This window comes from Phymastichus coffea, unplaced genomic scaffold, assembly GCF_024137745.1.
Source record: "Phymastichus coffea isolate CEN01 unplaced genomic scaffold, Cenicafe_Pcof_1.1 PCOF00062, whole genome shotgun sequence".
Taxonomy (NCBI): domain Eukaryota; kingdom Metazoa; phylum Arthropoda; class Insecta; order Hymenoptera; family Eulophidae; genus Phymastichus; species Phymastichus coffea.
The window spans coordinates 648,328-674,308 of record NW_026706873.1 but is presented as its reverse complement, the minus strand read 5'-3'; the positions used below and the strand labels follow the sequence as shown (position 1 = coordinate 674,308).

At 42.8% G+C, this 25,981-nt stretch overlaps 1 protein-coding gene across 3 annotated transcripts; it reads right to left on the bottom strand.

Annotated features, from left to right (window-relative positions):
* Window positions 1-247: 247 nt before the first annotated feature.
* Window positions 248-25,800, bottom strand: LOC131666912 (bromodomain adjacent to zinc finger domain protein 2B-like). 3 transcript variants are annotated; one of them, XM_058939985.1, is made up of 26 exons: window positions 25,444-25,800; window positions 21,663-21,807; window positions 18,912-19,313; window positions 18,053-18,350; window positions 17,478-17,757; window positions 16,538-16,820; window positions 15,869-16,098; window positions 15,707-15,784; window positions 15,278-15,586; window positions 14,923-15,197; window positions 14,600-14,681; window positions 13,081-13,461; window positions 10,475-10,540; window positions 10,340-10,384; window positions 9,894-9,947; window positions 8,744-9,062; window positions 7,863-8,665; window positions 6,931-7,645; window positions 6,594-6,851; window positions 5,673-6,171; window positions 5,183-5,543; window positions 4,160-4,281; window positions 3,945-4,086; window positions 3,618-3,754; window positions 2,933-3,220; window positions 248-2,854 (listed from the first exon to the last, which is right to left on the bottom strand). In XM_058939985.1, exons 2-26 carry the CDS (start codon window positions 21,793-21,795, stop codon window positions 2,674-2,676), a joined length of 6,741 nt encoding a protein of 2,246 aa, XP_058795968.1. In that variant the 5' UTR covers window positions 21,796-21,807; window positions 25,444-25,800; the 3' UTR covers window positions 248-2,673. The 3 variants fall into 3 exon arrangements, with proteins under 3 accessions (XP_058795968.1, XP_058795967.1, XP_058795969.1); XM_058939984.1 differs by having other exon boundaries at window positions 15,707-16,098; XM_058939986.1 differs by lacking the exon at window positions 13,081-13,461 and having other exon boundaries at window positions 15,707-16,098.
* Window positions 25,801-25,981: the final 181 nt, after the last annotated feature.

Genomic DNA, 25,981 nt, shown 5'->3' with positions numbered 1-25,981 from the left:
ACTTTCAAATCAATGAAAAAATTATTAACATTTCAATTCGAACAAAAAATGATAATTGCATGCTCAAAATTATATTACTTTGAAAAATTATTATAAATTTAAAGATGATTGATTGAACACATATTAGTGCATAAAGAAGTATTTATCTTCAATCGTTTTCAATTTATGTATAAAAAAAGACAAATAAATACAAGTGAGAACAATGGAAGGAAAGTATATAAAATTAACACGATTGTTTTTTCGTTTACACGCTTCGCTTACATTTTATTAATTTGTTTGCAATACAATAAGTCTGTTTAAATAGCAATGACAGGCTACCTAGTGTAAGCCATCCTTGAAACTATAGACAATCATGATGATTTACTTCTAAATTCATCGTTTGCTTCGTCTGCACAACATCTCTTTCCACTTTTACATATTTGCGTCGAGAAATTCATGCAATCGGATTTCTTTTTTCTTCTTCTAGTAATTAATATTACACTATTTAATGTATTGTAAGGTCGCATCAAAAATTAAAATTTTATAAAAAGCGTCGTTATTTCGCGAACCAACGATTTAGCTAAAGTATATTTCTCTCAAATTATAACAAATTAGTTTAGTTTATCATCGACGGGGGAGATGGAAGTGCCTCACAGCACTCTAAGGTATTGTTTACACATGCACTTTTTGAAAATTTGAATTGACGAAATACTGTTCATATCTAAGACAACGTTTTTATTTTACAAAAAGAAAATAATAAATAAATTATGCTAGACGAAAAAAAGTCTATCTTTCAGTTGTTCACATTTCTTTTTTAAATATAAAATTATTACTGTGAATCGATACTAAAATTATTGCTATGAATAAATTGGCGAAACGTGAATATGAAATCTAATGACTTTGAACGGAAAAACATTATTTTTCTCACTTTACATTTGCCACAACTTTGATTGGCTTCGTGGCTTATTTTTACGAATGTAGATATCTCATGATATCTACGAGCGCTGTTATCAATATTATTATTACAGGTGGAATTGAAAATCATTTTTACATCAATTACATAAAACAATTTATTTCAACGTCTTTTATGCTCAAATTCATGCATATTAAGTAATTATGCGATATTAGCTGTTAAAAACTGTGGAACGACGATATACTGTTGAAAATTTACAAAGTTTACATAAATCACATGTAAGCTTAAGATGAGCTGGGCCAAGGTAAAACTACTTGAAAATTTTCATTCGAAAAGACGTTATAAATTGAAGTTAAGAGAAACATCAAAATAAACTAATTTACGTTGTTATAAATAGAAAGCAAGAGACGCGTAAAAGCTAAAAAAAGCTATATAAAATACAAGACAATTCCTTTTTTCACCTAAAAACTCGACCTATGAGTGTACATAAGTGATTTTTTTGAACTTATTACTATATCGACATTATGTTGCATTACAGGAGAGAATTTTTTACAATTAAATCTAAAATGCGATTAGTATGTTTGCACCACGTGTGAAACATTCATAATGCCACTTCTTCGCGAGCCTTAATGTGAAACGGCGAGCTCAGAATTAAAAAAATTCGTTATAAAATCGTATTTACACTACACATTGAAAAGCGGAGCATTCACCATATCATCATTTTTAGTAGTTATTTTTTGTAATTTTTTGTATCTTCGTAGTAAAAAGTACCGGATTATCAAATTTGTCCTCTATTTAAAATCCATTCACAGCATCAATAGTTATTATTAGATAAGCTTCGCAAAACATCAGTGTCTTCACCATTCGCTATGTTTATGTACAGTTTGAACTTTCGTAGAGTTCCCGTCGGTTGCAAAAAACACATCTTTACGTGCGAATCCGCTTATTAATCTACACCTTAAAATACTGATAATTGATGATGTTTCGAATAATGTCTTTTTTTATTTATGCTTTGTTCATGAGTTTTTTCATGACTCTTCAATACTTTCACTATGCGTGTACACTTGAATCAACGAGTTCCGCTGCACTCGAGTGTGCAATATGGAAAGATATACGAGTGAATTCTGGAATGGCGTGTAATTTGCTTCTAAACTTGTTATTTCGTGTCAGATAAAATTCGTTTGACTTTATCTAGAAATTGTGTATACATACATTCTGTTAATGTAGCGTTAAACTGCGATTTGTTTTTACATTTTACATAATAATATTGTGATCTCTATACACGTTTTCTAGGTATAATATATCTTTTTTATCTCTCTTATCTCACATTCGTTATTTTGTAAAATATTTTTTCCCCAATGACTCTGTGACACTAAGCCTATATAATACAATTTTGTGTAATCACGGTTGAATTGCTTAGGCAAAATATTTTCGTTTAAGTACATCGACCGATCCTCATTTAATATAATACCAAAGAAAAAGACTGTTTGTTAATTAAAAGAGAAAAAAAACTTAACATTAATGAAAACGCAATAATGAGTATTATAAAAAATACTTTTCAAACTAGACAAAGAATAAAACGTAACGTCAAATCTCGAGTTGTATCGAGTGCTTTAGGCCGGATCGAGAAATTAAAGAAGAGAAAATACAGAATAATAAGGTGGATCGCTATAACGCGATCGTCATGAGGATCCATGCTATTATGACAGCATTGTTTGTTTTTGTTTTTAGTAATAAAAGTGTGCAAAACTATTACAGCCGCTACGAATGCGAGCTGAGCCTCAGCTATGCGTCTGTGGGTGTAGTGGTGGCGGTGCTCCGGTTATCTCAGTCCAGCGTGCCTCAAAGAAATTTCGCATCCCGTGGCCCGCTTTGCCTACCGGACTATCATCTTCGTTGAACACTTCGCAGTTTATAAACATCTGCCGTACGTCTGCGCAAAAATCCTCGCGTGATTTATATCTGGAAAATAAACAATTTTTTGATGAATTGCAAATTAATGGATTTTTGCAGGTTTTGTATTTCAGATGTTCTACTTACACACAATCTTGTAATTTCTTCTTGATCGTACTGAGATCCATAGGAATCTTGATAATTTTCTTATAGGTGGGGAATTGCTTGGTGTTAACAGGCAAGAGGAATGGCCAGGCATCGTCTTGGTTTTCTAACTGTTCGAGCAAAATTTTACAGGGTGCAAGTTCGCGTTGTTGTTTCTTGGTTAATGTTTTTCCATAATTGGCATCTTTCCTTGGTGAAGCTGTTGGTGTTGCTGGCTCGGATGAGCTTACGTCTTCTATATGCGTGTTTGAGGCTGTTGATGGCGTTGGACTGTAGCGCAAAACACATACATACATCAGTCAATCGCGCGACGCATTTAAAAAAATTTTTTTATTCAGCCTCTAAAAAGCGAAAACGTAAAATGTTATGTATAGTGAAATGAGAGTAGTCTAACAGCGGCGGCGGCGCTTAAATAAGAAACAAAGGTACACTTTTTTTGATAAAAAACAGCGAGTCAATCAACTGTCAAGTCGATCGAAATGAGAGATGTGTTTCTCGTGATAATTAATGCGTGAAAGTGTGAGTGGTGTTTGTATGTATATGACTCGTGTTCGATGGTCGACAGAGAGGTGCTTGTAATTCTTGTAATTCGCAAATAGTAAACCTTGTAAATAAAACACGCTGAACCAATCGAGCCGACACATTTGTTTTGCTTTAACGTAATCACCTAGCTGGTGGATGATCGGAACTTTCACTGTCTCGCGTGCCTCCCGCCTTATCGCCCTTGTGACTTTTTCTGCTGCTATTTCGCTTCTTTGGTTGCTTACTATGACAGTTCGAGCAATACCATTTTCCTCGAGGCATCTGCAAAAATAAATGAAAATTGTTTAAAATCAGTAATATTACTGGTAATAAATCGAGTATAAGAAATAATAATCAACCTGCATTTAACGATTAATATTTTTGATAAAAACTTACAGATCAAAATTATAAAGCAGAACATAAGATTTTATTAGATCACAGTAAATAGAATAAATTAACTAAATAATATTACCTTTGGCATAACAGGATTATGGCAGTCCGTGTGATAAGCTCTAGGGCAAAGTTCGCAAAGAACCAAGTTCTTGCCAACTCGTTTACCGCAGACTATGCAATTCCTTTCTCCTGTCGCCTTATTCATACATTCGTGACAGTACCTAAAACAAACCCGACAAGAGCTTATACAAATGTATACGGTTGCGTAACTTAATTGTAATTTTAATCACTAACCAATCACCATCTGGAATATTTTCCATTTTTGGACGGAAACAATAAGTATGGTAGCCGCGATCGCAACTATCACATAACAATAACTTGTCTTCGTTGTCACCGCTATGACAAAATTGGCAGTTCTGGAAATAATCACGTTGATTATAGAAACGCAATATTAAAAAAAAAGCAAAATTATTATTTGTAAAAGTAGCTTTTTAACCAAAGCTTTGTTTATATAAAGTTTATTTGTCATTAGAATCGATTAGAAAGCAATAGGAGTAAATTGAATAATAAGTTAAGTTGAAAAAGCAGCAAAAAATATTTACGTAATTAGTCAAAGAAAACGTAGCTGTGTTATGAATTATTTACGAATTATCAATGGAATTTAATTGAATATCATGCATTTGTAACTTGAACGAATAATAAGGTTGATCGAACGAAAATGTAATATCCACCGAAAGGAATGAAACAAGCAAGGAGTTGGATTAAAATAAACAGGAAGGATAGCAAGAAGTGATTGTTTAGTAAGTGAACGATGTTAGCAAGCATAAATAGTCGATTGAAATAATTAGTCGAATAAGTAGCTGTGCATAAACAATCATGCTGTGATGAAGTAATTCATTAAAAAAAGCCTTACAACAATGGACAAAAATTAAACGAAAAATAACGGCTTTTTCTGCTGCTTTGAAAATAAATAGCACATAAATAATTAATTATTCAGCGTCACAGCTTTAAAATCGACGGCTCAATCAATTGTACAGCATTGATAAATCTCAAATCAGCCAAATTTGACCTTAAAATATTCACCATTATAAAATTCTAACAAGTAGGACGAGAAAGAGGACAACATTAGGAGGCAGTTTTTGCTTCTCTAAGAAAAGTGAGACATAGTGACAATGGGTGCAGAGTATTTTTGTTGTTGTTTTACAAAACCACTTGGAAAAAGACTGTGGAAGTGTTGGACAGACCAAGGATAAAGAAGAAGTAGAAGAAAAAGAAGAAGCAATCAACCGGTTAGTAAGAGTTAGTGCAAATACCCACAGAGGCCTGAGTAGAAGACACTAGCTGTTTAGTAGCGCTTTTGAGTGAGACGCTGCGATTTCGTAGCTTGACGCAGACTGGCTTTCTAGCCGAGTTGTTTAGACTCACAGCCTTCATGATGCTCTTATCCCAGGCGATGCTCGCCTCGAGCATGTACAATGCCATCGCCAGTTGAGCTGATGTGTGTGCTCTGGCTGTGGCCTCGCGCCAATTGTTCAATCCTCGCGGTGTTGTCTCCTCCATTGAACTTGGTTGTGAACTGCCACCTTCTGTCGACAAATTTGCACTGCTATTGATGTTCGTGCTGCTTGCTGCCGCCGCTTGTTCTGCCTTTAGCGCTGCTAGATTCGCATCGCCCGCGCTGCGGATAATTGTAATATAAATAATCTTTATATCAATTGTTAATCTTTTAAAAGTAGCTAATGTAGCTAATGTTTGATTTTTAATTGACTCGTAGTTTGTATAAAAGAAATTTCAAACTGCACTGTACCAAGTTCCAAGTGGTGGTTTGAGATATCTCCTCTCGATAGCTGCCTCGAGCGAGAGTAATCTTTGCCGTGCTTGTTCCACCGCACTGATCTTTTCCAGCTCGTGTAACTTTTCGAGCTCCTCGGCCTCCTCGGTACCAGCCCTCGGTGGCAACTTCCAACCTTTGATCTGCATACTTGCATTGGCGACTTTGTCTTCGAGAGCTTCCACTTGCTCAAGCAGTTGTGCATCTACTCGTATCGCCACCTGTTCGCTCCACTCGTCTGGATGATCTGCTTTTGGTGGATCGGACGGGTCTGTTTCACCGTCCTCTGACATGTCTGTGGCTGTAATATTGCCTGGATCTACGTGAACTTTGCCCGTCACCGCAAGGAACGACTCCATCATCGCCCACGTCGTGCGTTTCAATTCTTTCTCGCGCACTCCACGTGAATGCAGATGTTCAAGAAGTTCATTGAAGGTTTCGACCTCCGTTATTCTCCACCAGCCACATCGCAGATCTAAGAGCATAAGGTATTAATAAATTAATTTTTACATTTTTACAATCGATTAAATTAATTAAAGCATTATGTTCCTGCATGATTTGACATATCTTTAATGCGCAAACGTTTAGTGATAAAAAACAAATAATTCTTTATTTTAAATTGAAGTTAGCTAGCTCATGATGCATTAGCACATAAGGTAATTGGTTGATACATTTTTGTTGTATCTACACGTAGACCATATTCTTCTTTTATGTAAAAATATGTTTGTAAGTACCCGTATGATTTATTATTTAAAAAATTAACATACATTTATTTTATAAAACAATGGCACTACGTTACTTTTCGTTAATCAAACTTTATAGTCATTGCCAATAAGAAAAATACCCTATCCTATTACCCCAGCCACTATTTGGTTCAAAATTTAATCATAAATTTACCTTTGGGCACAGGTTTCGCTTCACCAGGTGGTGGTAAACCATGCACTTTTAGGTACTCGAGCTGTGTAGCTTCGTCTTGCGTTAGAACGAGTGGCGCAGGGCTGTCGCATCGATCATAGCTGGGACTTGCAGGTGGTGGAAATATCGGGATCTTCAGCTCTGTTGGCTCAGCGACGCCAAAGATCTGTTTTGTACTTGTACCTGGCGTGTCGCATGTTTCACGTGGGATGATGGAGAACCAGGTATCCGTTCCGTTGTCTATGAAAAAAGAATATTAATTTATTTATAATTTTTACTGTTTGCAAAATTTGTATTAGGAAATCGATAAATATATTACCGGTGATATAATTTCCATTTAGCTCTTTGCCATTGTGGAGGTTATTTACATGATTGAATTTATCCCCATTAGCTACTGCCTCGACACTCTTGTTCTCAGCCTTTATGGTACGTTTCGTTTCTTCTTCATCGCCATTCTCATCCTTTTTCGGTTCGTCTGATTTCATCTCGACGTCCATTTCAGTCTCTTTTTTAACGTAATCTGCGTTGGTTTTACTGTCCATTAGATCGACGTCTTTCTTTATTAACGAATTCTTCAAGTCATCGGATATACAGTTATTCTTCAGGACTTCAGCTGTGTTCTTGTGATCGTTTTTCACCTCGTCTTCTTTCTCGTCTTCTTTGATCGAATTGACTTTCTTCTCCTCAATTTTGACGTCATTGGGAACTTCATTTTCACGATTCTCGTTATTCTTAATATCCTTTTCTTCGGATATCGGCTCCTCTTTCTCTTCGACAGGCATATTTTTGTACTTTTCGTCAAGTTCTGCTTGTAGCTCGAGAACTTCAGGTTCTGTGCTTTCCATCGCCTCAACGAATATGCCACCGGAACACGGTAATTCCCAGTACCTTCGCCAATATCGGTCTTGACCAAAAGCATGAGCTCGGAGTCCTTTCGACGATCCATTGAGCTTTTGAAGCTGCTCTTCCGATTGCTTCAATAATTTTTCAAGCTTCTTGCCAAGTTCTTCTGCCGACAAGTTCTTATCCTCCTCCTACACAAAAATAATGAAAGTTAATTTCACGCATACATCGATTGCAAAAATACAGTTGACCCGTAATTCACTTTATTGAAAAGATATATATTTTTTAAATATTTTCAACAAACGAAATAAAGTTTTTAAAAATGCACCGTGTTATCAAGTCTATTGACCTGATTTCAGCAAGAACAAGGTGCAGGACTCTAACACGAACGATACTAACAATACTGACCTCTTCGGGCTGCGTGCCCTCGCTCTCGTTCTCGGACATTTCTTCTTCATGCGTCTCCTCCTCGTGATGCTGATCATCGGGCGTCGGCGTTGTGTTTACAGCCGTGGAGTTGGTATTACTCTCTTCCCCGTCGACGTCCTTCTTCTCGATCGTAATCGTATCACCAGTCTTATTGACAACCACGCCAACGGCCTCCATCCTGACTTTTCTACCATGCAATTGCCTGAGTTTCCTGATCTTCGTATCCAGTAAAAATCTCTCTTTTTTGAGTTGAGCGACGGTTTCGAGACTCGTCTCGATCTGTCGAATCACAGCCTTGTTCTGCAGCAGCTCGTTACACAAGAAGGCGAGCATCTGCGCCTTGTGCGTCGGATTGAGCGCGAGGAAAGGTTTATCGCGCAGGCGCTCAGACATGCGCCAGGTTTCGTTGTTGTGCAGATGCTCGTAGAACTGTGCATTCTTACTGGAACAGTTAAGCGCGTTGTCGCCGCCGTTCTGATGATGATCAGCGAACCTTTTGTCTCTCTCGCGCTCCAGGCACACACCCGTCAGCGCCTTCACTTCGCCGGTCGCGTTCGCGTACAGATAGATACGCAGTACCTCACTAATATTCGCGTGTGTGATATCCGCTTGGCGAAGACTCTGACCGAGACCGGTCGTGTGGCGTGCCGGATGGGGTATTCCGGGATCTTCGATTGCACAGACCAACAGGTGCGTCATGACTGACAGCATCTCTTCTTCAGCTTCCTCGTCGTTCAACAGAGCCGCTTGCAGGCTCTTTAGACTAGGCAGCGACTCCATGTCTACTGGGAAAAATTTTGTCCGGTCATCACCGCAGTTCGAAATGCAATAGCAAAAGTCACGATAAGAAGGTAACTCACCAAAGCCAAGCGTCTCGCCAAAGTTGTGCAGAAACTCGAAAACCATGACGATATCAGCGAACGCCTGTCCGGACAATCTCAAACCAGGTATTCTCTTGATCTCTGGCAAAGGCCTGTGATCCGTCAATTCCATATCCTCGACTGGTTTGCGAATCTGCTCGACGAGTTCAAGCTCCATTCTCCTCTGTTCTGCTCTTTTCTCCTTCGATGCTATCCTTTCGGCTCTCGCTTCCAATCTCTTCTTCTCTCGCTCTTCCATTTTTCGTCGATTTTCTAATGCTCGGATCAATGCCATGTGTTGACGTCGCCTTTCCCGTTCCTGTGGGTACATACAGAACATTTTTGAATATTCAATCGTGCGACCGGCGAGAGAGGAGAACGATAAAATAATTATGAAAGAAAATTTTTGCGTCGACAGACGACCGAACAGACACGTCAAGTCAACACACACAAAGACTACTACTTTTCTCGAGGAGAGTGGAGGGACTCAGCGGGATTAATCAAGCGTTTGAAAGTGTTGTTGGAGATTCATTTATCGCTTGCAAAAAAAATTGATACTTTATTTTTCCGACAATTGACCTGTAATTAATAATTACAGAATCAAACAATTAATTTTGTTTCATGTTTTTCGTTAGATAATCGCTGTCATGCGATAGTAATTAGCAACATAGAAATTTTATGAATTTATTATTTCTAGAAAAAGAGATCATTAGTAATTGACCCCACTTGTTCATATAAATTGAAAAAAAGTAATATTTTTCTAAGATAAATTGAGATAAGTCCATTTCGTTCAAAAAAATTACTTTCCGGTCTGAAATCTTCCGAATAAATCTATTTTAACGTCAAAAATTTAAGTATTGCTCAAAGCAAGGGGATGATAAGGATGAGGAAAGACAAAAATAATGATAAAAAAAATTACACACATCGATTCATTCAATCAAAGCCAAAAAACAAAGCATGATGAGGTGATATAACAAAGCGTGAAAACACCAATGAACCAAAAACAAGTGAAACTCTCGAAAGAAAAGACCATACAAGGCGATGATTTTTTATCCGCAAATAAGGGAGAGAGCTTTTGTAAAAGTGGGCTGGGTGGTCTGGGGGGTGGGGGGAGCAGCAGGTTAAACCAAGAGTTAGGTATGGGACATACCAGCTCGACGGTGTAGAGCATCTCGCGCTGCTTGGTGAGCTCCTGCATGTACATCTGTGGCAACAAAAACACATCCAGTCCACCAGTGCTAATCTCTTTCGCTCTCTTTCAACAAACTCACATTCTCTCTTTCTTTTCTTTTTTTTTTATTGTTGAAGGGGATACTCACAAAGCGTACATGTCATTTCTCTTTGATTTTTTTATATTTAAACGAGCGCGCCAAAAAAAAAAAAATCTTCTGAATGAGTAAACTAGCTACTTGAAAATGTATAAAAAAGAATAGTACAATGTCAAAAAAACTACGAAGATTGATTGAGATAACAAAAAAATAGTTTACAATGAAATCAAAAAATAATAACTCGCAAAGAGAGAGAACACAATATTACTATATGGATATCACACGAGAGATAAGAGCAACTTCTTCGTTTCGAAAAGCAATCGCTTACCTGCTCTTTTAGTATTACCGCTTGTTGTCGCTTTAATTCGCGTTCCTGCAATTTACATATACATTATCATAATTTTTTCAAAATCCCGATGCCGGACAGGATGACAAAATATTAAAAAACAAATTTTGTATTAACCTGCTGCTTCCGTTGTTGCTCCTCAATGCGGATCCTGTCCACTTCTTCCTGGCGTTTTTTCCGCGCCTACGCATAGATTCGGATATCATTCGTCAGTTCCTTGATTGCACATTCTCGTAACTTTGATTTCTTTTATGTATATTCAGAGAGGATTGTTCAAGTAAGTGTATCGACAGAGCAGGTAAAAATATTAATATAAACCGATATATGATTGAATTATTTGCAATTCATTGGCTTGGAAACTAATTGGCATGTGTTTTTTAAGTGAACTTTGTAAATTTTATTTGTCCGATAATATAATAACCGCAGCGCTATGTCTAATAACTCACTCGATCATCCTAAAAATTCAATTAATAGTAGAGTGATCAAAATTCTTTTGATTGAAAAAATATGTATATAAATTATCGTATGGTTAGATGTATTTGTGTGTTTTCGTTTTTCTCGGCAAGTACCTTCCATTCGTGTTTTCGCGTTTATATTTAAAAAATTCTTTTTTTAACTTCGACAAAATGCTTTGATAAAATGTCATCTACATCCTTGTTTTCGAAAGGATCTAAAATCTATGAGATGCTTCTACAGACACATAAGCAGCCGCGATTTTATAAACGTGTAGAAATTAAAATTAGATAATACCACTTATATTTTCTTTTTGAAAAACACTGTCACGAATTTAATAAACATTAATCGTTTAACATTTTTTTCTCAGATCAATTAGATCAATTTGTACAATATTTCATAAAAAATTTTAGTTGTAATTTTAAATACAAATCTTATAAACTCTTTAATCATTGAGAACATTATAGTAATAATATAAATATATTATTAAATATATAAAAGAAGCAAACATCAAAACTGATTATATACATATATACATATATATATAGCATATACATATACATATATGTATACATATGTATATATGTATATACAAAATTAACTACTATTTCAAAAATTGACAGTATTTTAATAAACTTGAATAATAAATGTAGCAAAATTGACATGCAAAACTTTGAAAAACTTCTGTTGATCACTGACAATGCAAGGCACAGGAGAGAGCAGAAATCGTCCAAACATACCCTAAAAATTACTTTAAAGTGATCATAATTAAAAAGCTGATGATGCACAGATAAAAATAGTAATATAGTATAGTAAAATATGAGCACGTGAGATATGTATTCATAAACCGTCACCCATAGCAGTTGAAATTAACAAAAAGCGTGCATGCAAAAATTGAAGCTTCATAAGCACTTAAAACTGCGAGCCCTATGACACAAAGCTTTAAGGACTAAAAATGCAGAGAACTATGTAACAAGAGAATGGAGAAAAAGATTTTTTTCGACAGTACAATACAATAATCTCTCCGTTGACCATAAAAGTTATATACAAATGTATACGAATCACTAGAGATATATAAATATATAGTTGACATGCTGTATGTGATTAAACAGCTAGCTGTTATAATATAGTGACAGGAGAAGCTATAGAGGCACAGGAATAGTGTTGCTGCAGTTTTCTTTATCGCACCTACGATTACATCAGCCTCTAAAAAACGTGCCTAAATCATATATATATACATGTATATGTATATCTATCTTTCACTGCTTTAATCATCACTTGCACTTGAGATCTTGTGGTCTTCTCAGATCGTCGCCGTCGTTGTTGTCATCTTCTGGATCTTGAAGTACATATGCGTGTATGCACGCTCTCACAAGCAATTATATGCAAATCGGCTTTAGCAGACGACTCGCCAAAGTATATATTGTTGAGAGAGCTCGTTCCCGTTTATTCAACACAAGTTCGTTTTAATTTTCTTTTTTTATTATTCAACTAGTCAATCATAGAGACTCACTACAAGCTTTTTTTTCAATGATAGTGAACGAAAAATATATATAGAACAAAAAATCAACATCTAAAAAAATAGAAGTCAACTATGTCAAACGGAACTAAAAAGGAAAATAAAGAGGAGACTCGCACCGCATAAGTCTTCGAGCCGCTAGCGGAAAACTTCTCTAGGTGCGTGCGCTCGTTTTCTTTTACAAAGACGTATATCTCTAGAGGTATACATAAGCTTTTTCCTAGTTTTCATGCAATGTCGATCAACAGTATATAGAAGTGTTTTAGGGCATCTATATTGTCGAGTATATGGCTTGTCGTTTTTTTTTCTCTTTCGTTTATTTTTTGCTTACTAAACGGTATGAATTTCTTTTTGTGCGATTCCTCTTCTATGCGTTTAGATGTGAGTGTTTTTATAAATCTGTGTTTTTAATGTGTTTGTTTGCTCTGAAGTTGTTTATAAGCAGTTTTCTTTCTTAAGCACAGCGCATGTTGGTTTGGTATGTCGAGTTTTGTAGTGTGCGAGTTTTCTTTTGTACATAGTCAGGGAATCGAAGGGGAATGAGGATTTTTAATTTTTAAAAAGGAAAGTAATTGAATCCGAAAGACTCAACAATTGCTCATTGGTTGATACACTCGCCAATTAAAGGTTGGCGGCAGGAATTTCGAGGTAGGACTTGTAGTGTCGATGTCAAAGAGTCGATATAAAGTTCCCGCGCGAAGGGCAGGTAAAGGACTCACAGAGTGTGTTTTTTTCATCACAGCGCTCTTACCTCGAGCATCTCTTGGCTCTGGCTCTGTGCCTGTTGTATCATCTCCACAGTGGACTGCTGCTGTTGTTGATGGCTGGGTACAAGGCTGGATTCGCTGGGAAGTTGCTGTTGCTTTATCGGCGTGGTCAGTGCAGCGGCAGCTTTCTGACTGGTCGGCTGATGCGCAACGATCTTCTTGGCATGCTCGACGTCCAATTCGGAATGCATCATGTCGCGATTCCTCCAACTTTCGGCAATATTTTCGCGGTTCTTCCAGATCGTAGCCACGGTGCTGCTAGCCAAGCCCAGCTCGCGAGCCACGTCGCTTTTGCTTTTGCCGCGCTCGATCTCTTGGATTATCTTCATCTTCTGCTTGATCGTGAATGCTAGCCGCTTACGACCCTATACACGAGGCACGTCGAGATAACATTGAACACGCGCCGGAGAGATTTTTTCTGGCTTACTATAGTCCTAGTGACTTCATTGTCGCAGTCTTTTTCTATTTTTTTTTTCTTTATGATGATACATTTCGGTTTGCACGACTCGGTGGAAGATAGGTTTTTCTGTTACATATATAGAGCTAAAGGGTGATGTGCTTTGAGATGATTGCGTGGTGGTATATCTTTTTTAATCTTTGATTTTCTTTGATTAATTGTGCGTGTTGAAAGATGAGATTTAGGTGAGTGCAGGTGGGGCATTGTTTGTATAGCCAACTGTATATAGATCGTGAAGTTAGTAACAGTATATAGTTATAACGTTTACTCGAGTGCACGATTTCTCTCTCTTGCTCTAAATGGTCCTTATATATTGTGATAAGTACCATTAGGAAGCAATTGGAAAGTCTTTGCATGTGGTTGTTTTTTCAAGCAAATGAACATATCAATTACTCATTTTTTTATTAATATGATTTTAATGTTACTGAACAGTGAGAGCACAGTAATCAATGATTTTTTTTCAAACGAAAACACAAAGTGCTATAGCTCTCCTGTCACTATCGCTAGCTAAATTTGTTGGCTGGTGTAGATTCGTGTGTTTGTGGATCATTTGAGACAGGAATATAAAAAAGGGGACAAAAGTGTAGTAGACTAAGTCGAAAAATATACATAAGCTTATATATGTGTGAAGGAAAAAAATAATATATATATATATATATATATATATATATATATAAATGTAAGAATCTGATAAAAAAATTGCCCACGTGTTTAATATGAGCATATATATATGCGTGTGCATGTGTATACACGCACACAGATATAAATAACTCCAAGATAGAGAAAAAATATGTGTATGGACACAAGTAAATTCCAAAAAATTAATAGAGTATATATATACGGTACACACAAAGAGCATGCGACACGCACGACAAGTGATAAAAAGTACAAAAAGGATCAAGTATCCGAGAGAGAGATATATAGAAAAAAGAGAGTAATTCTTTTGTAATAAAAAATGAATGAAACAACAAGATGATAAAATTCGAGAAATTCCTTTTTGAAAGCCTGCTATTTGTTGTATTTTTTTTACGAACGAACACACTTACCTCGAGCAGCTGTTGATTTCGCAGCTCCCTCTCTCGACGAACGGCCTCTTGCCTTTCAGATTTTTCTTGTTCTTTTAATAGCCTGCAATTAATCAATTTGGAAAATTATGCGCTCGTAATATGATGGAATTAACGGGTTATTTCAATAATACATGATTTATTAATTTATTGTAAGCTGTATCGATAGTGAATGCGAAATATAATTATAGATTACATTACAAATCGATAAACACGGGATTCGATTGAACGTTTGAAAAAATGGCATTAGTTAAGATGATTTTTTTTCAAGAATGAAATATTAAAATACAAAAGTAATAACTTACCTTGCCTGCTCCTTGTGCCTCTGAGCCTCTTCTTTAGCTAATTTCTTAGCATAAGCAAGTTTGTCCCTCTCGTACTGGTTGTTAACCCTGACGTCGCGAAAACTACCAGCTGCCCTGAGTTCTTCGAGTCGCCTCGCAACCTCCTGAGCACCGAGGCGAACGAATTCGGCTTCCGCAAGACCCATCGTTGGTTGAAGAAATTCACCGACTAGTGGTCTCGACGAAAAAGAGAAGTTAATAGTTGTCAAGTCTGCTGGATTTTGCATGTCTAGGAACTGTTTCAAAAAACAAACGTTGTAACACCTTGTTACAGTTAAAAAACAATATTGTAGTTGTCAGTAGAAAATTAACGTACTTTCAGTAATTCCGAGCTACTCCTAAAGATTTTCCCGCAGGGGCTGTAATACGACACGTCGCCCTTAATCGAGCCTGTCTTACCGAGACCCTTGATCACGGTCTCACGCTTCCAGCCTCGTTCGAGCGGCGCTTGCAGATCTTTCTCGTTGTAATTGAGCTTGCGCTTCTTCGCGCTCGGACCGTCGAGGATATCCTCGTCCGTGTCCGAAAGCACGTCGGTATTACTTCCACTTTCACTTGTCACATCCATATTTTCTTCACCAGTTATATCCATTAACTTGTTCTTCATTTTTTCTTGCAGCGAGCGCTAAAAAGATACGAATCGTGCATCGACACTGAATATTCTAAGCTTTCTGCGATTATAGTATTCCGTGATAACTCGACGTTTACGATATAATAAATTGGCTTTGAATAGATCAAATCTTACCGAGAGTTTGTCGTCGTGATGCCCAAGTGTCGATGAATGCAGCTGGGCCGCAAGTATATTCGATCTGAGCAGCGATACCTGATGACTCAACGGTACATTAGGATCTAATTGAGGCGTGGGTTTGATCCCTAACGCTCTGCTCTGTGCGAGCAACGACGCTACCGTGTTTTTCTTGGGTTTGGACACACCACGACCGAGATTTCGCGGCCGGTCCTTATGATGTTGTGCTGAATGATGCTGCTGTTGATGCTGACCAGGACTGTCACTTTCCTCGGGACGCTGAGGAGACGAGTCTGCTGCTGCCGCGAATAGCTGCGCCAGCGAAGAATTTGCCGAGCCTGGTAATGAATTTTGAGGTACCCTTCGTGGTTTGGGACCTGGCTTTCGTCGTGCTGGAACATGAAATTTGAACTTTTACGTATGTACATCGGTTTTTTAAACTAAACATTTTACACACTTTGGCTGTGCAAAAAGAAAATACAATTCAACTAAACAAAGCGATGTTTATTTAAAGTCAGCGCTATCTACGGCATGGCAAATCTCCATTATAAAAATCTCATTTAAACTCACGTTCAAGTTTAAGGTTTCATAATCAAAATGGTTGAATTGAATTATTGCCAATGTGTAGTTCAAAAAATTAAAGTAGCTAGAAAATTTATCTCAAAATGCTTATCTCTCATCCTATTTTTACATTAAACTAATTAGCATTTATAGATTTTTCTCATAAGTTAGATAAGATATTTTAATCATTATCGAATGCTTTTTTTTCATAGTCGCGATCAGACAAGTCAAAACACAAGATAAACGAGTAGTCAAAAAAAAATGACTTACAAGTCCGATCAGAAGCGAGGAGTGACTGGCTGAGATTGCTGAGTTGACTTAACGGCTGACTACTAGCATGAATAGGCGAATCAGAGCTGGTGGACAAGGGTTTTAACGAAAGATTCAACGGTGCATCGACGTCGGAGTTGCTGGTAGTGTTATTCGTGGTGTAGGTAGATGAGACTGAGAGTACCGAGCCGTTAGTTGAGTGAGCCGGCAACTTTATCACCTCCACTCGGTCCAGCGAGTCTCTATCTCGATTTCTCTCGTACTCGTTGCCGCTGCTATCGTTCTGTGGAAAATGGCATGCGGTTCAGTCAGTGGTATTCCCCCCCCCCCTTTATGAATCATGCCTTATGTATGTAGCTAGATAGTAAGAAGAAAGTTATACGTTCGAGATTTCTCATTGAATAAACTATTGGATACGGCGTGTAATTCGATTGAGCATAATTTCATCTTATATCGCATCATTAGCGTTTTTATTACACACGATAAAAAAAATGGGAGAGAGAGAGAGAGAGAAAGGTTATTATTCATTTCACTTCATTAATCATTTCGATAGTGTACATCGTGAAGTACACGCGCTTACTAACAAAACAGAACAAAGCTCATTCGCACTTTTGGCGTGAGCAATTTCATCAGTCGATGCGAGCGAGATGTATAGTAATATTGCACCATTCGAGTTACGAAACTACGTCAGGGAGAAAATGTACGACGTTTTCTTGAAACCACACTCGTGCGCGCGACATTGTGACTGTTGTTTGGATAATTTCTCTTTATCCGTATTACAGCTAATGTAAAGATTGACTTAAAAAATGTAAACAAGAATAAATTATCGCGCTTCTTATCTCCCGAGACGATAATCGTATAGCGAAGAGAAAAACTTGCATGTCAAATATTTGGCTATCACTGATAGGTGTGTGTTTCTACGATGACTACATCAACGTACCCTTGATCGGCTGTACTTGGTCGAGTCCATCAACAGCTGAGCAGCTGTGCTATTATTTAACTGCTGCTGTTTCTGGGAGGAGGACGATGTTGTTTGTGGCGGAAGTGGTTGTTGCAAGGGACTGTGTACATTAACGGCCGGCGAGTCGAGCGAGATGGTCTTCTTACGGCCGCGATTCGTTGTGCCGGGCACTTTCGGGCCTACGATGCTCGACGTGTATTTTATTATCTCGGTGTCGGGCGGCAGCCTTACTCCGCCCAGAATACTGCTTGCGTCACTGCTGCAAATGTCAATTCAGAGACCGTCAGACTGCTAGGTGGAACGCCGCGCAAGCTCGCCCGTCAGCGATTTATCTACGTGATTTCGTTCCGAATTTTCGAATTCGCGACTAATTCACTCGGCTTTTTCTCGACCTAACGATAAATATTCGCGTTGCTCTGGAGTCACTGAATTATTAAATTACAATTAGCGCAAAAGGGCTCAGCGGTTAATTCATACACAGGAATTCCGTTCGCGAAGCTGCTTACTCGTTCATTGTGCCCCAAAAGAAAACAGCTGCAAAATAAAATCCTCACCTAATGACATTCGACTGAGAACTGCTCGACTGACTGGCGCTCGTCATCGAGTTACCGCTAGTAGAACTCGAGGTATTTTGGTGTGTGGTAGTCGCTTGCTGCTGCGTCTGGCTACTGGGTATCACCGGCGAATTAGCGGCAGCTCGACTCGAGCTCGAGTGCGAGCTCGCGTTGTTCGTCACCGCCGACGTTGACGATGATGCCGATGATGCTGCTGCAGCTGCCGCCGCCGCCGCTGCGACTGCTGTTGTTGCCGACGACAGCGACGAGTTTTTGTGACTGTTTTTGCTCGATTTGGCTGCAAGTGCACTTATGATTACTAGCTCGCCGGACAATCGAGTTTATGATGTTTTTTTTTATCGTGAACTACGAAAATTTCGATATCGGCTTTTTTTCCCCCGTGGTAAACGGTTAATTCGAGCAACTTCAAAAAAAAAAGCACACATTATTGCGATTGATAATGAGAGTAATAATGGCAGCAATGACAATTGCTGCGTCCGTGAACAACGTTATTGAATTAATCGCAAAGATTGCGGAAACTTTAGTTATACTGTTCATCATTCATTCGTGCCTCTATAATTACAGTTACGAATTGTTTGTTGGCTCGCGATAAATGTCGATTGCAACATTTTCTTATTACACGAATCGCATTTTTTTTAATTCGAACTGCAAGCGGTCTGCAGCTGTAACTCGAGCATTCGGAAGTGAATTTTTCAACTGCGTCGAAAAACGCACGACGCAGGCAGCTTGTCCGAAAAGCGCCAAGCGATCTTCGCAAATGCGTTGAGTCGAGAAAAAGAATGGCCTTTCTGATTCAACGCAACGCGGCAATTCAGGAAGATTAGAGAGCGAAACTTACACTTGCTAGACTTATGCGAGGCGTGCGAAGGGGCGTTGAGCAGAGCGGCCGGCGGATAAGGCGGCAGAAGGCTCTCGGCACCGGGTGGGAAGGCGGGCAGACCGGCGGCGGCGCCCTGCAGCCTGGCCAGGTAATCTTGCGTGGCTAGGTGAGTGGCCATGGTCCACCAGGCGGCGGTGTTCATGCCGAGGCTGGCCGCCTGGCTGGCGGCGACGCCGAGGCTGCCGAGCGGGCCCCCGTGCGAGTACGGCGAGGCCGCGGCCGACGAGTAGCCGCCGGGCCCAGCTCCGCCTAGCCGCGCGTACGCCGAGGGCAGATGGTGGGCCCCTAGCCCGGGGTAGCCCGCGCCCTGCATCCCCGGGAACAGCGAGCTCGCTGCGTCGCTGCCTCGAGGCCAGTAAGCTGCAAATCATTTTATTGATTTCTCGGTTTGCTGCCAGCTCGTGAGACTGCGGCGAGGCAATGTCTCGCAGCCTTCAACATTGCGACGCGCGACGCTAAGCCGCTGCGATGGAAATCGAACGGATGTCGGCTTGAAGGCTCCGGTGCTTTCTGCTTTATCTTTGAGATAAACGCACGTAGATACAGTTGAGCGTCCATAATCTAATCGGATGCTAAATAGGAGTTCTCCAAACTCAACTCCACCGGGGCATTAATCAAATTTTCAAAAACTACTTTACGAATTACAAAATTAAACTTTTACCCTCTCAATTCCATAACGTTTTACCTTTTTTCCATTTTTTTTTGTTTTTTTTTTGTTTGAACAGCGCACTCGAGATAGAAACGAAAAACAGTGAGGGAGTCAGCATATTTTCGACGTGTGAAATTTCCGCCGCGTTTAACGTAGAAAAAAAGCATTTTTTACAATTCTATAAACGCATCATCTCAATTGAATGAGCTTGCGATTGAAATGTTGATTCAACGCCGAGTTCAGCAATTAATAAAAGTCATGGAGGGAGATTTGCATACTTGCGGTAATCAGAATTAATGAAAATCGCATTATAGTAATCGTAAGCAAACGAGAATACATAATCTGATTTTTCTACATCGATCGCTTATACAAAATTACCGTTGACTTTTCCAAGTTCGACTAAAGAAAACACACTCGGTCAATCGCGCAAAGTAAAAATGGAGAGAAATCGCCTCTCTCTCTCTCTCTCTCTCTCGCACAACCCTTTGCGCTTTACTTTTTCCCCCCATAAAATATTCACACACACATGCAGAGTGAGAGAGAGAGAGAGAGAGCTGAGGGGACGCTTGCATAAGGAGAGAGTAGGTAAGCTTTTAGAGCTGTGTCCCGGTGACCTGCTGAACTGCGCTCGCGCAATGATTCCGAAAAGCAATAAACTTGGCGCGTACACACGAGCAGGCAGCGCGGAGCTAGGCGAGCGCCGGAGCCCTTTGTCCCCGGCGAAAAGTGCGCGGAAAAATCGATAAAACGCGCGCGAGTGAGAACGAATCATTACCGCCCGGCTCTCGTCGTTTATGCACCCCTCGCGACGGACGAAAGGAAAGAGAGAGCGAGAGCGAGAGCGAGAGAGAGAGAGAGAGAGAGAGAGACAGAGACAGAGAGAGAGACAGAGAGAGAGAGAGAGACAGAGAGAGAGAGAGAGACAGAAACAACAAAGCAAAACAGTGGCGATCCGCCTCCGCTGGCGATTTGCTTTCGTTTTGCGCTTTCGGCCCGGAGAACTTTCATCGGCCGCGTCGATAAATCCAAGCGGGCGAGCGCCAGCTCGACACACATCGCCGCGACTTGGAGCGCATCCTGCGGCGGAAAACTCTCGAGCGTCGTCGCGTTCTCGGCCCGGCATTCCTCTCTCTCTCTCTCACACGCACGCAGCATCCAAGATGTCCTCGGCATCTATTTTTACGTTCTCGCGGCCAGGCTCTCGGCGCGCGCGTAGCGAAGCCATCGAACGCGGCGTCCGCGCGCGCGCGAGATCAATTAATCGCGGCCCCGTTGTCGGCGGCGACATTTTGCCTCGGCGCGCGCGCTCGTTTTAATTGGAGAGCGCGGGCCCGTAGGTATCGTCATTAACGCGTTCGTTCGTTCGGCGGAGCGGTGTCTTTGTCTGCGAAGTTCTCGCTCGAGAGTCGCCGCCTGTGTTCGTGTGTACGTGTGTGTGTGTGTGTGTGTGTGTGCGCGCGCGAGAGAGTATATACCGCTATTGCGCCTGCGTCACGCTGCCGCCGCTGGCTCGATTGCTGCGAGGAACCAAGTGAACGGGGAGAGAGAGAGAGAGAGAGAGCAGCTGTAAAATAAATCGCTCGCTCGCTCGCTCGCTCGCCGTGCACAACGGCCAGGCGCGTAGCCGAGCGAGAAACGGCTGAAAGTTTTCGGGGGAGCGACGACGCCGAGATCTGCATTGCGGAGCGACGATGATTCGGTCTTTTTGCTCTCGCTGCCGCGCGCGCGATTGGCTCTGGCTCTTGATTGCGCGCCTCTCTCGATGCTGCTGGACGCGCGAGGCGGAAGAGGATACAAAGCGTACGAAACGAACGACGGCTAGCACTGCGAGCGAGCGGACGAGCGGGACGAGGCGGTCGATCGATGGCCCGCGTGCGTGTGCGCATCGGATGGATCGACGAGAGAGACGGGCAGGCCAAGGCAGGGGCCAGGCAGCAGCGAAACCAAAAGCGTCGCGCAAATCCAAAAGGGGGTGGGAGGGCGAACCACTCGGATCAGCTGTTTTAATAGGAAAATCGATGGGGGCCGAGCGCCGCGGTACCGGCGACCGGCGAGCTTACCACCGAAGAGAGCACTGGGGTCTAGCAAGGAGTTGGCCTGCTCCGCCGCCTGCAGATGGTCAGTGCTGGAGGTGGCGCCTGCCGCGACTTCGCTGCCGCCGCTTCCAGCCGTCGCGGAGTTCTCCTTCTCCATGCCAGGCTCCCCCTGTCAACACAATCGCACAATAATTATCATCCGTATCCAACAGTCCCGCGAGCGGCCGGCGGCCCGCAACTTCCCTCCGAGCGGATCCGACGGCACACGCACACGCGCCGCCGGGCCCGCGGGGGGAGGGACGACGGGCCGAAGGTCAATGCTAGCTCCCTCCCGTCATTATCATCGCGATTCGCCTGCTAATAAAACGCACGCGTGTCTCTTCGGCGCGGCGTCGCCAAACCTGCGGCGCTACGCTCGGCAATCAATGGCTGCTCGCTCTCGCTATAAGAACCAGCGACGAGCGAACGGCGAGGCGAGGCGAGGCGAGAGAGAGAGAGAGAGAAAAAGCAGCGTTATACGTGCAAGGAGAGGCTCCGCTGCGCTGCTACGAGTTGCGGAGCGCAGCTCTCCGCTGCTGCTGCTGCTGGCGGCAATCAATACGTCGTGCCGCTCGGCCATCCCCCTCGCGCGCAAACCTAGCTGGCCTCTCTCTAACTGCCTGCAGCGCCAGCAGATATACTTACGATTAATTCGACGGACGCGCCGCTCTGCTCTCCTTCGAGAGAGAGAGAGAGAGAGAGAGAGAGAGAGAGGGAGAAAGAGAGAGAGAGAGCAAGAGAGAGAGAGAGCAAGAGAGAGAGAGCAAGCAAGCGAGCAAGAGCGACAGGGCCGTGCGCCTTTTTTTCGGGGGAATCGATGGCTGCGACGCGCGATCGCGCACGTTACAATGCTTCGCACGGCGAGCCTTTTCATCGCTCTTTAAAGTTATACGAGCACTCAAAACTTTCGTGTAAGCTTGTTTGCTGATTGATACTCAACTCACTGATAATCCATCCGAGGTCGCCGAAAGCAAGAACAACGAGATCGCGCGCGTCGCCGACAATTTACGAGCGCGCTGGTTATGGCGCGATCTGACGCTCCTTTTCCTTCTTCTTCATTCACGAACAAAAAAAAAAGAAAGAAAAAAAAAAGAGAAAAAAGGAAAAAAGAGACGCACCGGGGAAAATAGTAAAGTGCCGCGCCACGTGAGCTTCATTCAAATTGAATAATTGATTTTCGATGAGCTGTATGTAGACGCACGTTGACACACAGCGAAGTTTCATTCTATAAGTCATTCACAAACTTCGCTAAGTGATTCATAAACTCGACGAGACGAGAGGAAAGAAAAAACATAAATAGACGGAGAGAGAAGACGAAGCTTAATTAAGTATATCCATAAATAATTCAATCTGATTTTTATTTGAATAGCGCGCGGCGTGAATAATGCATAACAAATTTCTACCCCCCCTCCCTTTTTTTAAATGTCGCGCGCACGAGAGTTTTATCGCCGAAACAATTATCGGCGCGAAGCGAGCATTTTAAAAAGAGCGAGAGAGAGAGAGAGAGAGAGAGAGCGCGAGAGAGGGAGAGAGAGAGACTTTCGAAAAACTCGGTCAATGTCAAACATTGCATAATGTCATTCAGCGAATCAATGTCGGCCGTTGACCTTTTCGACGTATATACATGTGTACGCGTGTGTGCGCGCTGCTAGAATCAATATTTTCGACTTTTTTTTTAATATATATACTTCTCCGCTTTCACTTCCACTCGCATGCTAATATTTCTCTTTGGCGATGATTCTAGCACAAACACGTGCGATTTAAAGGTCAATGACAGGCCTGCGTCTTATCGTCCAATATCGTTTGATATACTCGGCGGTATGTGCGCGCGACAACTGACAATGTAAGTGTATATCCTTGATTAGCGAAGTAGGCTGACGACGAGCGAGAGAGCGCTCTTTTCCTTCCTTTCTTCCTTGCCGCCGGTCGCGCGCGGCTTATCGCAATTGGAAACGGATCCCGGGCACGCGAGCGAGGAGCAACTGACGCTCGCTGGCGCTTTCCGAAAATCGACGCGTCCCGAGGGTTCTCGCCTCGCGCCGACGAGAGGCGACGGCCGCCGGAGCGTCGCTCGGCCGCGTCGGGCAAGGTTCCCGTCTTGAGTGCGCGCGTCGGGTGCGAAAATCGCGCCGTTCGAATTGGGAACGCGGCCGCCTGCGCGCGGGGGAATGGGGCAATCGTTAATCGCCAATTCGAGACTGCGCGCGGACGCGCCCGCCCGACGAGGGCCGCGGAGGTGGATAAAGCCCGAGCGGTCTTCCCGTGGCGCGCGACTTTGAGGCGCTGCAGCGGGCGCGCAGCCTTCTACTTGAAAATTCGCTTGGCAGTCGGCGCAACGCATTCTCGGGCAGAGATTACTCATTCGCTGGGTACGTTGGCTCGCTGGCCTGGCAAGGTGCTGCTGTCTCGCTCTCTCGCAGGCGGCTGCACCGTCGAAAAGCAGGCCAGGCCGCGCGTGCACGCAGCCGACCGAGCGAACGAGCAAAGCAAAAGCTTAAGGGGGCCCCTCTCTGCGCTCGCACGCGCGTCACCCATCTGTCTCTCTCTCTCTCTCTCTCTTTGTCTCTCTCGGAAACGTTGCACACAACCGACGAGAAAGAGAAAGAGAGAGAGAGAGAGAGAGAGAGCGGTGGCGGCGGCGGCGTCGATTATTAATCGTCGCTCGGCCGCTTCAGGCGCGTCTATCTCTTTTTCATTGCGGGTGCCTCGGGTCTGCAGATCGATACGCCGCCGCCGCCGCCGCCGCGGAGTGGGACAAACTCGCTCGGCGAGAGAGTGCACAAGAAGGGACGGACAACCGGCGGCGGTGAGTTTTTGTGCGTGAGAGTTCTTTTCTCTCTCTCTCCCCACCGCCTACTGCCGCCGAGCCGCCACCGCTGCCGTTTGCCAGAATACTTCTCTCGTTGCCGCGTTGGCCAGAATACTTCTCTCGCAGCCTGCCCGCCTACCTCGAGATTCGCGTACGGCGATGATGATCATTCGCCAGCTGTTTTTTCTCACTGCCAACCAACAAAATAAACAGCGGCGACGGGCACGCACGTATTGTGCGCGCAGTGGCGGCTCAACGTGCGACGAGCAAATCGATCGATTGCTATAGTACTCGCGTATACGCTCGGCTGGCTGGCTCGCTCGCTTCGCTCTCTGGACGACGGACATGCAGAGTCGCCGTCGTCGCCGTGCAAAACAAAAGAAACGCGCGCGGAAAACCAGTTTTGGCCGGAAGAATATTTGGAGCGCCACCCCACCCAATGATTCTCTCTCCGCGCTCTGCTCTGCTGCCTGGCCTGTGTGCTTCTCTCTCTCTCTCTTTCTCTCTTCGCGGAGAGAAAGGCCCTTGCACACACACACACGCGCGCGCGCGCGCGCAGCTCGCACACTCGCCCAAACCAGAACGCCGCGGCGGCGACGGCGACGGCGAGTACGACGACGACGACGGCTCTTTTTTTCATTGCTTGTTTTCTCTTTCGCGTGCAGCAGCGAGAGAGACGGGCAGAGAGCGAAAAAGAGACGAACAGAGAGAGCGCGAGAGACGGACAGAGAGAGAGAAAGAGAGACCGACAGAGACAGACAGACAGACAGGCAGAAAGAGAGAAAAGACACGACTTGTGACAATTAAAAACGACGTCACGTGTACGTGGTCTCTATCTTTTTTTAATTTTTTAAAAAAACGTTTTCCTCCCTTAAGCGAACAAGAGCAGCGTTCGGCTATAACCTATTACTGCGCCGCTGGCTCATCGTTCCCGTTAGTCAAGAATCAAACGCTTACCTAGACACTTTGTCGGAGGATGCAGCAGCTGCAGGCTCACATGTCTCACTTTCGCGCACTGCACACTCTCTTCCTCTCTCTCTCTCTCTCTCTCGCGCGCTGCTCTCTCCCTCTTTCTCTCCTCTCGACGACGACGACGACGACGACGAGGATGTTTCTTCTTCCTTATCGCTAAAAAGCACTTGGCACGCACACCTCGAGAAGAGAGAAGCACTAATAATGACTCTGTATGCGTTCGTTTAGCGCGATACAGACACACTCACGCGCGCGAGGAAAAAAGGTAACGAGTTATGCGCGACTCGGCCGCACGACGTCGTTGAAACACGGGCAAAACGACGACGTGACACACACCTATGCGTGCAGCTCTGCACTACTGCTACGAGCCGAGCTAAGCTGAGGCTGAAGGTGCATCCTCGCGCCGCGACGAGAGCCGTGCGCGCGCGCGCGCGTGTGTGTGTGTAAGCGAGCGGCATAGGTGGCGCCCTCCGAGCTCTTTAAAAATTTGGAAGAAGAGGGCGGCACCGACAAGACCGGTTGG

Excerpts from the sequence above, each read along its gene's own strand:
- LOC131666912 (XM_058939984.1), bottom strand. The coding sequence starts at position 21,795 with ATGGAGAAGGAGAACTCCGCGACGGCTGGAAGCGGCGGCAGCGAAGTC. Across the intron at positions 10,541-13,080 it reads AGAGCCAAGAGATGCTCGAG|GCGCGGAAAAAACGCCAGGA; the intron begins GTAAGAGCGCTG and ends ATCTATGCGTAG. Across the intron at positions 3,221-3,617 it reads TCCGATCATCCACCAGCTAG|TCCAACGCCATCAACAGCCT; the intron begins GTGATTACGTTA and ends TTTGCGCTACAG.